Source organism: Geotrypetes seraphini, chromosome 9 (assembly GCF_902459505.1).
Source record: "Geotrypetes seraphini chromosome 9, aGeoSer1.1, whole genome shotgun sequence".
Classification (NCBI taxonomy): Eukaryota; Metazoa; Chordata; class Amphibia; order Gymnophiona; family Dermophiidae; genus Geotrypetes; species Geotrypetes seraphini.
In genome coordinates, this window is record NC_047092.1 from 181,151,588 (window position 1) to 181,165,739 (window position 14,152).

Sequence of the window (14,152 nt, forward strand, 5' to 3'; positions counted from 1 at the left end):
GATATGAGATGGGAAGAATATGCTCATCTTTTAAGAGTGGTATAATGTGGTCGAATTTGGAACGACGATGAAGAAATCTAACTGCAGTGTGATCTCCAGAATTGTATACAATATTCTAAATGAGGTCTCACCAAAGTCTTATAAAGGGGCATCAATACTTCCTTTTTCCTACTGGCACCCTAGCATCCTTCTAGCTTTTGCCCTCACATTTTCAACCTGTTCGGCCACCTTAAGATCATCACATACAATCCTACCCAACTCCCGTTCTTCCATCGTGCACATAAGTTCTTCACCCCCTAAACTGTACCGTTCCCTTGGGTTTTTGCAACCCAAATGAATGACCTTGTATTTGTTAGTATTAAATCTTGGCTACCAGATTTCTGGCTATTCGTCTAGCTTCTCTAGGTCCTTCCTCATATTATCTGCACCATGAGGGGTATCTACCCTATTGCAGATTTTGGCATCATTCGCCAAGAGGCAAACCTTACCAGTCAATCTAGCAACATTTTTAAAAAGTGCAGAAATAGAATTCTTTGAAATTTAGATTGAAAGTGCAAAACTTTTAACTTCGTGTCGTCAGCCTTAACTGGGTCTTGCGCAATACCTGGATTTGTTCCCTGGGATATCTTCCTCCAAGCTTTAGCCAGGTAAGCCTTTTCTTTCCTCTCTGCCAGATAGTTTCATCGTGGCAGTTCTTAAAAAAGAAATAATAAAAATTACAAAGTGACATTTCCTGAACAAAATGTACCAGTCCAGACTAGTTTGCATTTTTGTTTTGTTTGCTCCATTTTTTTTCTGTCATTGTTCCTGTTTTTATGTGATTCATTAAATTGTTCAGTATTCTAAAAACCCATTAAATGAGTTAAATTAATTATGTTTGGCTTAGAAGGAGTGAGATGTGGCTTCTCACAGCTTATACTAGGAGCAAACTTTCTTGGATCAGGCTCAGCAAATGGAGGAAGTAAGTGGGAGGGGATGAGTGATACAAAAACACCAATATCAGTTTCTCAAGATTAGCTTTCATCATATCCTTGGCTTTCTACCATGTTTGCCTTAGGAATTTGCGGGCAGCGATGGTGAAGTGTTAAAGAGGTATGGGGACAAAGAGGAGAGATGCCAGCGCCCCCACCTGAGACAATCTGCCCCCCTCTTACTACGCCACTGCATGGCGTTCAGATTTGGGCACACTTCTGAGACATTCATACAAATTAATTGGCTATTGAACTGTTAACCATCATTAATTGCGTGCTAACAGCCAATTATTGAAGCTAATTGGCACCAATTAGTTTTTACATGTGCATCTGACCGTGTGCTATTCTGTAATTCTGGGCGCCTAAATCCCATCGCATGCCATCCAAAAGTAGCAGAAGCATAAGGAGGGAGGTTGGCACCTGGGGTGGTAGCACTCAGCATCGCCGTGCTATGTGTTCCCCCCCTCTTCCCCGCCACTTGAGCACCTCCGCCCCCCCCATGTACCTCTCAAAAACGTTTGCCAACATGAGCAGCATCTTCCACCCGCTGCTTGCACTGGCGTCGGCTCCCTTCTGATTTCACATCCTGGTCCCGCAACCAGGAAGTGATGTCAGAATGGAGATGACGCCAACACGAGCAGCAAGTGGAAGATGCTGCTCACGCCGGTGTACATTTAAAGAGGCATGTGGGGGGAAGGGGAACAGAGAGGAGGAGAGGCGCCAGGGCCTTATCGAAGATGGCACATGGGCCGGTCTTCCCCCACCCCTCCTTACTACGCCACTGGATATAAGTCCGACACCCAAAGTCAGACACAGGAACTGACACTAAGCATCCTCTACAATAAAATCCTAAGTGGGCATGTGCACTTATGAGACTGTGATCCCTGACAGCGTGCTGTGTCCTTCTGTGGCCGTATTCTATTTGCGGCTCACGGTGGCTTGAGGAGCATGCGCTAGCTTGCGATGGCTGTCGGCACATGCAGGAATTTGAGCGGTGGTGGCGGTTTCACTCCTGATAGCTGGCGCCTAGAGGAATGGCTGGAGGGTATTGTGCGGCTGCTGTGAGGTGTACCATGCTGGCTGGTAAAAATTCCCTGCTGGAAGGGGTGCTGCTGGACACGGGGGAGGTACAAGGAAGGGAGAAGGCCTACTGCTGGACAGGGGGAGCAGGGATGAGGTGCTGATGGATAAGGGGGAGGTCAAAGTTAGGGATAAGGTCTACTGCTGGACAGGGGGAGCAGGGAAGAGGTGCTGCTGGACAGGGGGGAGGTAAAACAAAGGGAGAAGGCCTACTGCTGTACAGGGGGGAGGTAAAACAAAGGGAGAAGGGCTGCTGCTGGACAGGGGGAGCAGGGAAGAGGTGCTTCTGGATAAGGGGGAGGTCAAAGTTAGGGAGAAAGCCTACTGCTGGACAGGGGGAGTAGGGAAGAGGTGCTGCTGGACAGGGGAAGCCGTGTAGGGGTTCTTCTGGACAGGAGGGGAGGTAAAAGGAAGGGAGAAGGGCTACTGCTGGACAGGGGGAGCAGGGAAGGGGTGGTGGTGGACAGTTGAGGAAAGAGAGAGACAGAAAGAAAGAAAGAAAGACAGAAAGCGGCCAAGGAGAAAGAGAGAAAGAAATACAGACACACACATCTATTCTAGCATGTTAATGTAACAGGCTTAAAGACTAGTTATTCTATAAAAGGCATTTGCTTAGCACCTATCTTTTCTGGTGGCCATTTCTGAGCACCACTTACTACTACTAGCCTCGGATAGGCACATGGGATCCCTTAAAGAGAAGAAATGATGGTTACTGTGGATGGGCCATTTGGTCTTTATCTGCCATCATGTTTCTATGTTTCTATAACCATAAAGCTCTATGACCTCACAATGCAGGGGTAAAGAGCCTTAGCCTATAGGAAGAGGAATTGCAAATGTTAAGAGCCTTAGCCAATAGGGAGAGGGGGAGATATTGGATGCTGCGGATGGGCCATTTGGCCTTTATCTGCCATCATGTTTCTATGTTTCTACTACTACTACTACTTATCATTTACGCAGCACCGTGCGCCCAAACATGGAAGAGACAGTCCTTGCTTGAAAGAGCTTGCAATCTAGTTATTAGAGGCAAACTGGACATAAAGGTACATCTATGCACAGTGTTCAGGTGGGGAATTACAGAGGGAATGATAAGACAGATGGGTCGAAGTCAGGAATTAAAGCAGCTTCAAAGAAGTGGGCTTTGAGCCTGGGTTTGAATACTGCCAGAGATGGAGCTTGATGTATTGACTCGGGCAGTTTGTTCCAGGCATACAACATAGCCAGATAGAAGGGACGGAGTCTGGAGCTGGCCGTAGAGGAGAAAGGTACCGATAAGAGAGACTTACCTGATAAGCAGAGTTCCCAGGGAGCTATGAGAGAGAAGGGATACTGAGGAGCTGCAGAGTGAATATGCTTGTAGGTCATTAAGAGGGATTTGAACTGTATGCAGAAATGGATAGGGAGCCAACGAAGTGATTTGAGGAGAGGGGTAATGTGGGCATAACGACACTGATGGAATATGAGGCCTGCAACAGAGTTCTGAATGGACTGAAGTGGAAACCGATTGTTTAGTGGAAGACTAGTAGGAAACCAGGTTGCAGTAGTCTAAATGAGAGGTGATGACAGTATGGATAAGTATCTTAGAAGTGCACTCAGAGAGGAAGGGTTGGATTTTAGCGAGGCTGTAGAGAATGAAACAACATGTTTTGGCGGTCTGTTGCATTTGTGACGAGAAGGAGAGAGATGAGTCAAAGATTGCCCTGAGGTTGCGAGCAGACGAGACGGGGAGGATGAGGGCATAGTCCACAGAAAGAGAGAAAGGGGGAAGAGGAGAGCTGCGTTTAGGAGGAAAAACAAGGAGCTCAGCCATGGCCAAGTTTAAGTTTAATTTTAGATGGCGGTGTCATTTCTAGAATTCCACCCCTCCTACTCCACATCTCCAAGGCAATTTTCAAAGGAAAGTGCACGGCTGCATGCCTTGTGAAAACTAGCACAAACCCAGTGTGGGCATCTTGGAAAATATCCCCTTCACCAAGTCACCCTGCCTAACAGAGCACGCAGTTCAACGGACCTCGTGGCAAATAGGCGTTAATGGTGGTGTTCTGCTAGTCTATGTACAAGATGCAGGCACTGTTTATTTCAAACTCTAATGGTATATACAACCTTATTACCAACCGAGGGACCCGACACGGTCCGTGTTTCGGACAACAACAATCTTCCTCAGGGGTCCGTGGTAGATAAGGTTTGCAATGCTTTTTACAATCCAGCACTACACTCGTTCGGGCACTTGTTTTTCCCTTTAATGCTGTTGGTTGCAAAACCTTATCTACCACGGACCCCTGAGGAAGGTTTGTTGTCCGAAACACGGACCGTGTCGGGTCCCTCGGTTGGTAATAAGGTTGTATCTACCATTAGAGTTTGAAATCAACAGTGCCTGCATCTTGTACATGGTCTGCAGTTGTCTTTGGTTTTTGCTTTTCGCTTGGTTTTGCTGCACTTCCTGTTGGATTTTTCTCTTGTTGGTAGCAAATGACCCTCATTATGGTAGGGAAACAGACTTTCTAGCACATGGGGAGTTAATGTTTTTGGAAACTCTTATTAGTCAAATTCAGAGGGCGTGTTCTTAGTGACAGGAGGGTAGTAATTATGATTGATTGCCACATATACCGTTAAAAGGAGTCAAATCTGCCATTCTCAATTACGAAATCTCTTCAGCTTCGAGAGAACGCTGCCACCAAACCCAACGTAATTTATGGGGGAAAGCAACAAGAATGGCTATCATGCATTACTCAACCGAGGAGAAGAGAATGAGATGGTAAGGGATTGCTCACTTGATTTTAATTTGGTCCATGCCTTTTTCTGTTGCAGCTCGAGGCAAGTTACACCAGGTACTTCCCTGCCTCCAGAGGGATTACCATCTAAATTTCTTTCTGACATCAGGAGAATTAATAGTAAACTGGCATTTCTTCGCAACTCGACCTTTTGGCTGCCTTCTATTAAACAAACGGGCTTTGTACTGGTTTCAGAAATCTCTTATTCAGAGAAAATATGTGGTAAGGATGAACGGTATGTCTTCTCAGGAGTGGCAACCATCTTCCAGGGTGCCTCAGGGTCCCCTGATATTACCGGGTTTGGTTGAATATTTTTATGCTTTCTGTTGGTACTGTGTTTTTTTTTTTTTAAAGTTAAGAGCATGTGTCTTTATTCTTATGTGGATGATACCTTTGTATTGATTACAACAGCTGCTGATCAAGAATTAACAGAATTAGAGAAATAATTTTAAAAATAAGATAAACAAGTGAGCTCTTTTTAATATGTATGTTAACGTTGGAAACTGTATGGTTTAGTCAACATAGTGTGTTTTCTTAACAAGGACAGATATCACTTCATTGATATCTGAATCTAAGGTAAACACCTTATACAAAAAAGGTATTTTTTTTTTAAGTTTAAGCAGCTTAGACCTATTTGTACTTATTTTTACTGTCTTAATTGGATTATTGCACTGCTAGTCAGGTTGAACTGTCAATTAAGCTCTGGAGAAAGCTCTAACTTTTCCAGAACAGTGGCCAGGTTGATTTTTAGGCAAACTAACTTTGACTGGATTGCATACTCCTTTGTTCACAAAACATCTCTGGCTTCCAATCCAAGCTCATAATTAGAATGTAAGCTCTTTGGAGCAGGGACTGTCTCTTGCGTGTTTAATGTACAGCACTGCTTGCATCTGGTAGCATTACAGAAATAAGAAATAGTAGGAGTGGTACAGTAGACTGGAACTCAAGCAAACAGCAAAAAAAAAAAAAAAATCAAACAAATACTGTAAATAAAAATGAAATGGCAGAAATTTAATTGTAAACCTGGCACGCCACACCTGAGTACACCCATGCTTTGCCTACCACATGTCTGGTAATTTGTCTGGAACAGTTTATGGCATAGTGTGGGGTATAGTAATTAGTTAGGCCTAGTTTTAATAGCAACTCTCAAGGAACCAGAAACTACATGTATCCGGCATCTTTAAATCCCCAGGGGTGCTGGTTAACCGAGAGTCTACTGTAACAGTTTCTCAAGAGTTCGTCATCTACAGCAGCGTTTCTCAACTCGGTCCTGGAGAACTCCCTTGCCAGTTAGATTTTCAGAATATCCCCAATGAAATTGCATATACTTGATTTGCATACACTTCCTCCATTCAAAACAAATTTCTTTCATGCATATTCGTTGGGGATATCCTAAAAGCCTGATTGGCAAGGGAGTTCTCCAGGACCGATTTGAGAAATACTGATCTAAACCAGTGGTTCCCAACCCTGTCCTGGAGGTCCACCAGGCCAGTCAGGTTTTCAGGACAGCCCTAATGAATATGCATGGAGCAGATTTGCATGCCTGGCACCTCCATTATATACAGATCTCTCTCATGCATATTCATTAGGGCTATCTTGAAAACCCGACTGGCTTGGGGGTCGTCCAGGACAGGGTTGGGAACCACTGATCTAAAACACATCCCTTCATTTAAGGTGTGGGTGGGGTTCTGAACCCAGTCCTAGGGACACACTAGCCACTCAGGTTTTCAGGATGCCCACCAGGAATATGCATGAGGCTTGCATAGAATGGAGACTGTTGCATGCAAGTTTATCTCGTGCATATTCATTGCGAATATCCTGAAAACCTGATTAGCTTTGTCCTGAGAACTGGGTTGAAAACTCCTGATCTAAAAGCATCCACTAGAAGATTCTTTCCCCTTTTACTACCTTTATCTATTAAACAGAAATCTTGTTGGTATCTGTTATTCCAGAAACACTTGGGCTAAACTTAGGTAGCCATATATATTATTATGCATTCATTCATTTATCTGCAATATCCGATATATTTACTACACATCAGCGTAAGCCTCTTTGGACCGATTTGGGGAATTAAGTGAGTTGTGAGTGCTCTAGATCAGTGTTCTTCAACCACTGGTCCATGGACCAGTGCCGGTCCACAGAAATTTCCTGCCGGTCCACAGGGCCAGCACGTGCATCAGGCCCAAAACAGTGTTCTTCAACCGCCGGTCCACGGTGCGATGGATGCAGCGTTATCTTCGAGCCAGCTCCCTCTTCCTAACTGATTCGGTGCACAAAGCCACGGGCAGTGGCTCCTAAGGGCATCCTGCGCCTGAACCGGAAGCCTTCTCTCTGATGATGCAACGTCAGAGGGAAGGCTTCCAGATGAGGCATGGGACATGCAAGGTACAATTAGTACTATTATGGGGGCGGGGTCTGGGTGGAGATTGGCGGGGTCTGGCCCACGACTTAGCCCAGTGTTCTTCAACTGCTGGTCCACGGACCGATGCCGGTCCACAGAATAATTCTTTTATTTCTGCTGGTCCATAGGTGTAAAAAGGTTGAAAAACACTGCTCTAGATTACATTAGGTTGACCCTGAGTTAAATAACTCGTTCAAGATCAGAAGGATTTGATCTGCACTTCCCTTGTGGTCAACCTACATTGGCTCCCAGATGAGGCCAAAATATTCATGTTAGGTTGCACCTGTTACATTGTTTGGCCCTTATACCTGATTATATTATTGATCGCTTTAAATTTACTGACAGAGAACGTTTTTCTCAGCATTTTAGATTATTTACATTTCCTACTGTGAAAGGTTGCACATTCAAAAGATTTTTTTCCATTGAATTTTATCTTTTCAAGCTGGATCGTGGGATAAACCCTTTTCTGTCCTGAAAACAAACTCCAACTCCTTATCTTTCCTTTAGAAAAATGCTAAAGACCCAATTATATGACAAACTCTTCTGAATGTGATTATAATACACTGGGCTTGTATACAGTACTCCCCCGATATTCGCGGGGGTTCCGTTCCAGGAACCCCCGCGAATATCGAAAAACCGCGAATACGGTTTTTCACCTGGGGAGGCAGGAGAGGGCAGCTGTAGCGCCGGCAGGTGAAGAAAATCACTCGCGGTCTGCTCCGACCGCCTCTTCCTGTACTAAAGTCGGGCTTCACCAATCAGGAGCTGCTTTGACACGCAGCTCCTGATTGGTGAAGCCCGACTTTAGTACACGAAGAGGCGGTCGGAGAATTCCGCGAATGACCGGGCCCGTGAACCACGTACCGTGAATTCGCAGGGGAACACTGTAGTCTCTTGAGGTGTTGTTAACCGCGTTGAACTGAAAGGTTACTGCGGTATGTATGGGAATTTATATTAGGTTAAGTTACAAAACTGCCCTGACGATGTCGGGCTAACGAACAGGTGAATCGTGGTAGCAGACAGCATAACAGCTTTCCAGAAATGGTAACGCTCGAGACCTAAATTGATCATTCAAAGCAGGTGGAAAGTGTAAACAAAGCATTTCTTGTCTACTATGATCAAGGAAATGCGTCTTTAGCCCTTGCTGGCAAATGTGTGTGATTGCTCAAGTGTGCTCAGCTGGTCTGAAGCCACAGATAGGTCAAAGACCTCAGTATCATGTTTCTGCTACTGATTACATTATACAATAGATCAAGTGATTTCGCAATAAGAATATTGAACTAGGGTAACAGAAACACCACTCAAACACTTTGCAAATATTGACATGTTGGCATTCACTTGTCATTTCACGCAGAGTACATAGAAGAGAAAGGTTAGTAAAAATAGTTTCAAGTTTATTATGAATTGATATACTGCTTTTTATTTCCAAAGCGGTTTACAACATTTCACTGAAGGAGTTACAAATGCAAATACATAGAAAGACAAGACTCACGAAGAACTACACCAGACACAAAAGGGAAAAAATCGAAAGGAGGCCGGGGCTTTTTTTAGAGAGAGAGGATTTGAGTGTCGATTTAAAATTTGGAAAGATCGGATTCACGCCTAAGGGCAAATGGTGGTGCATTCCGCAACGTTGGTGCAAACACTGAAAAAAATAGTTTTTCGGGCGGTGTTATCACGTGATCGCCTAATGGAGGGGACTGCGAGAAGAGATTGTTGGGTGGATCGAAGCGGTCTCGATGTTATACATGGAATGAGAAGTCTTATCGAGGAAAGCAGGCGAATGGTTAGAAAGTGCCTTAAAGGTTAGATAAAAGTATTTTAAATGTAATTCTATGGGAAATAGGTTACCAGTGTGCCTTTTTCAAAAGTGATACTAATTGATTGGACCTTATCCATTTCTAGGTTGCTTTCAAAAGCTATGGCTCCTTTCCTCGTTTTAACTAAATCCACTGATGACTCCAACAAAGATTAAGGAACTTATACTTTTAACCTTCCAGTACCTAAAAATGATATTGGGGGATTTGAGCCCTGGGTGATGGTGCTCTAAAGGCTTTACAAAAGGGGTTCTCAAACCAGTCTTTGGGATATATCTAACAGGGGGCCACTGAAAAGTTCTCAGCAAAACCAAATTCTGTATATGGTCATGTGAGCACCTGTAGTCTTTATATGGTCAATTGGCGCCTGTAGTTGATGTGCGAACACAACTTGATTGATTAATTTGGCTTAATCGGCACTGATAACTGTCAATTAACACCTGCTAACCCTAATTGGCGTCAGAAGTTACACACGCAACTTGGTAGGCACCTTTCACAAAGTGTTATGCGCCATGTTCAGTATGTGAATCTAAAAGGGGGTGTGGCCAGGGGCAGATGGTGCGCATGACTTAGGCGTAGGCATTTAGGCCTGGTTTTAGCTGGCCTAAGTAGGTGTGCCTAAAAGTTATTACATGCATTGTCACTCTGGCGCGAGCAGCCACCAACTTAGTGCCCGCTTCGGCGCTCTCTCTGCCGCCACTTCCTAGGCGCGGGTTCCGGAAGTGACGTCGGAGAGAGTGCCGAAGCCGATGTGGGCGGTAAGTTGGTGGCTGCTCATGCCGAAGTTAAAAAGGTAGGGGGGAGGGGTGTGTGCACAGTGGTGGGAGGAGCGGGAAGGGGGGGTGGAGGAGAGGAGGGGTGTCGGTGCCCCGAGCAAGATGGCACCAGGGGCGGACCACCCCCCCCCTCGTTCCCCCACCTCCCCCTGACTACGCCACTGGTTACATTATACAAAAAGATAGCTATGAAGTTTGCGATCTACAACTGGACCTTCAAAGTTTATGTTGAGATTCTGACCAGTCCTGTAGAGCGGTGGTTCCCAGTCGGGTTTTCAGGATAGCCCTAACGAATATGCATGGAGCAGATTTGCATGCCTGGCACCTCCGATATGCATATTCATTAGGGTTATCCTGAAAACCCGACTGGCCTGGTGGTCCTCCAGGACAGGGTTGGGAACCACCGCTGTAGAGAATAGAGAACCAATTTGTTGAATGATGTAATCAGTCATAATGCTAATTAAAACTATGTGTGTGTATGGGGGGGGTTATGATGTGCAAAAATGTCAGTTTGACTTGCCCCCCTCCCTATACGTAATTTTTCCCCTCAAATATTTCTCTCTAGGGACGTCAGGGTAGGGTCAACGGGAGTTTAATGATTTGCACATTTGCTGTGCTGGGCAATAAAGGGTTCCATCGGACTGGGGACCAGCAGAACAGCAGCTTCACCCTGCAGGATCTGATAGAGCGGTGAAGGATGACAGAAGAGCATTGTAATTATAACATGAAGGCTGGATGGCAATAATGGGAGAAGCAGGAAGCAGTGGGGGGTGTATCTGAATCACCCTATTGAAGATGTCAACACCAGATTGAATTCCACCTACTTCATGATACAGAGATTAGTAGACTAGCACCTATCCCCTTCATGTGGGCTTACCAGATTTCTTTGTTTAAAAAAAGAAAAAAACATGGCCCTGCCCCATTCGGTGTCCCCAAGCCCCGCCCACACACAGACCTCATTTCTTCTTCCCTGAGCTCGGGGCCATGTCTGGAGGGCTTCCGAGCAAGTGCCAATGCGACACAATGATGCTGCTTGCATACACGCAATGCGTGTGATGTCATCGTGTTATATCTTTGTATGCTTGGAGGCCCTCTAGACATGACTTTGAGCTGAGGGTCTTCCAAAATCTGGCCAATGGCAGATTTTGGAAATCCTTCCAGGCACCCAGACATGTAGTATCCCTACCTTCCTGACTTGTCATGGGAGGCTGACATTGGGTTGGGTCTTCCCCCCCTCCCAAGGTATCAGGATATATTACTTATGAAACAGGCAGTGAACATCCTGTAGCTCTTCAAGGATTCCATGTGGGTTCCAAGTCAAGTCACAGCCACTCCCGAGCTCGTTCATCCCCGTAGTCAAATTGCGGATAACAAGTTGCTGAATTCCTGGCAGTACCAAAAGAAAAAAAGGCAACTGCTGTGTTTTAGCTCAGACCCTTCACCCAGGGGAGAAAGGGAGCATACTCTGGAATACTGTGTGCAATTCTGGAGGCCGCATTATCGCAAGGATGTGCTGAGACTGGAGTCGGTGCAAAGAATGGCCACCCGGATGGTCTCGGGTCTCAAGGATCTACCATACAAAAAACGGCTTGACAAATTACAGCTATACTCGCTCGAGGAGCGCAGAGAGAGGGGAGACATGATCGAGACGTTCAAGTATCTTACGGGCCGCATCGAGGCGGAGGAAGATATCTTCTTTTTCAAGGGTCCCACGACAACAAGAGGGCATCCGTTGAAAATCAGGGGCGGGAAACTACGAGGTGACACCAGGAAATTCTTTTTCACTGAAAGAGTGGTTGATCGCTGGAATAGTCTTCCACTACAGGTGATTGAGGCCAGCAGCATGCCTGATTTTAAGGCAAAATGGGATCGGCACATGGGATCTATTCACAGGGCAAAGGTAGGGGAGGGACATTAAGGTGGGCAGACTAGATGGGCCGTGGGCCCTTATCTGCTGTCTATTTCTATGTTTCTATGTTACTTTCTGGAAGAAGGTTCCGGTGGCGAGGGGACAGACACGTAATGTAGGAAAGCATGAGGGTCCCTTTGCAGAACTGGCAGCTTCAGCACTTCTTCCCCTCACGGTGCCTAGGATGTTGACACCCTGTTGCTGTACTAAGGGGTGTCTTGTTATTATTCAAATAAATCTGAAATCAAAATCACAGCTGACTTTTCTTCAAAAAGATATAAAAAGGATGGAGTCGGTCCAGAGGAAGGTGTCTAAAATGGTGTGTGGTCTTCGTCATAAGGCATTTGGGGACAGACTTAAAGATCTCAACCTGTATACTTTGGAGGAAAGGCGGGAGAGGGGAGATATGATAAAGAGTCATTTAAATACCTACTTTATATAAATGCACATGAGTCGAGTCTCTTTCATTTGAAAGGAAGCTCTGGAATGAGAGGGCATAGGATGAAGTTAAGAGGTGATAGGCTCAGGAGTAATCTAAGGAAATACTTTTTTACAGAAAGGTAGTAGATGCGTGGAAGCATCTCCTGGAAGAGGTGGTGGAGACAGAGACTGTGTCTGAATTCAAAAGGGCCTGGGATAGGCAAGTGGGATCTCTCGGAGAGAGAAAGAGATAATGGTTATTGTGGATGGGCAAACTTGATGGGCCATTTGACCTTTATCTGCCATCACGTTTCTATAACCATAAAGTTCTATGACATCACAATACAGGTGTAAAAAGCCTTAGCCAATAGGGAGAGGAGGAGATGGTGGATGCTGAGGATGGGCCATTTGGCCTTTATCTACCGTCATGTTTCTATGTTTCAAAAATAATTAAACAATATATAACAGCACTCAGACCCACAACCGATAAAATGTCCAACTATTGTGATCAAATAAGGTTGTTCAGTAGGACCATCATAGCAGCCGCCCACAATTCAGACAATGAATCCTTATTATTGTGATTTCAAATCCAGTATAAAGAAAAATCACTTAGCTGAATAAGTTTGGCAGGAAATGTCGTTCAGTCCAATACCGAAACAGCCTCAATAAACAAACTCGTGAGACAAATATAAACAGTCCTGAAGCTGCGATAATCGAGTCTCCCTCCCGACGTGACTTTCGCTAACAGCTGCTTCTTTATAATATAATGGACACGTCAGCCTTACTAAAAGAGGGGGTTTATAAGTTAATTACCTGAACAGAAAACAAAAAAAGGGTTCCACCAAAGAGATTCCACAAGGAAAACAGCAAAAGAAACTGTGGAATTGATGATCCTGTCAGAAGAAATTGCTGCTTTTTATGGAGATGGGCGGGGATGGAGGTAATTCCTTGCGGGAATGGGTGGGGACGGAGAGGATCCTGACGGGGATGGGTGGAGACGGAGAGGATCCTGGCGGGGATGGGTGGGATTTGGCTAGAGGAGGGTCCCTGTGGGAGTCCCGTGGGTAAGGGGGGATTCCCGCGGGACCCCCGTGGAACCCGCGGGATTTCTGCGATCCCCGTTCCCGTGCAGACCTCTAGTGGAAACAAAATAAAATTTTTTTTTTAAAAAAAGGTAAAAAAAGACATATAATAATTTGGCAAACAAACCCCCTCCTTTACTAACATGTAGTGCAGGTTTTAGCAATGGCGGTAACTGCTCCAATGCTCATAAAATTCCTAAGAGCATTAGAGCAGTTACCGCCGCTGCCAGCGCTAAAACCCGCGCTACGCGTTATTAAAGGAGGGGGAAAATGAAATAGCAGAAAAATCAAATGAAATGAAATAAAAGAAAATGAAGGTGTTTTCCACTCAAGTCCTGTTGCTTGAAGCATTTAGAAATTATTGCTGTGAATTTGGTTTTATGTATTTTTACTCAACGATTGTAAACCACTTTCAAACTGTTTTTGCTCACGGAGAGATAAACATCAGTCTCTGGGACACACACAGCCAATCAGGTTTTCAAGATACCTGCAATTAATATGCATGAGATAGATTTGCATATAGAGAAAGGTTTGGACAAGTTCCTGGAAGAAAAGTCCATAGTCTGTTATTGAGAAAGACATGGAGGAAGCCACTGCTTGCCCTGGATCGGTAACATCGAATGTTACTATTCTTTGGGGATTCCGCATTGAATGTTGCACTTTTTGGGGTTCCGGAATCTTGTTACTCTTTGGGGATTCCGCATGGAATGTTGCACTCTTTGGGGTTCCGGAATCTTGCTTACTCTGAGATAATGGAATGTTGCTACTCTTTGGGGATTCCGCATGGAATGTTGCACTTTTTGCCATTCCGGAATCTTGCTTGCTCTGAGATAATGGAATGTTGCTACTCTTTGGGGATTCCGCATGGAATGTTGCACTCTTTGCTGTTCCGGAATCTTGCTTACTCTGAGATAATGGAATGTTGCTA

General features: G+C 45.0%; 1 protein-coding gene and 1 long non-coding RNA gene across 5 annotated transcripts in view; one reads left to right on the plus strand and one right to left on the minus strand.

The window, feature by feature from the left end:
* The window catches only part of LOC117366931, a 166,202-nt gene that overhangs the window by 63,182 nt on the left and 88,868 nt on the right, over nt 1-14,152 (minus strand). Inside the window, exon 3 of one of the 2 annotated variants that reach the window (XR_004540663.1) lies at nt 576-694. The exons of the other annotated variant lie outside the window; for it this stretch is intronic. This is a non-coding gene — a long non-coding RNA (uncharacterized LOC117366931). Of the gene's footprint in view, nt 1-575; nt 695-14,152 lie in introns of those variants that run through there. 2 annotated transcript variants of the gene reach the window in all.
* Nucleotides 4,676-14,152, plus strand: part of LOC117366926 (probable cation-transporting ATPase 13A4) — a 93,174-nt gene continuing 83,697 nt past the window's right edge. For 2 of the 3 annotated variants that reach the window (XM_033958968.1, XM_033958971.1), the window contains exon 1: nt 4,676-4,803. In XM_033958968.1, the coding sequence (XP_033814859.1) occupies nt 4,741-4,803 (63 nt within the window). In that variant the 5' untranslated portion in view covers nt 4,676-4,740. Of the gene's footprint in view, nt 4,804-8,876; nt 9,026-14,152 lie in introns of those variants that run through there. The other variant, XM_033958970.1, reaches the window with a different exon arrangement.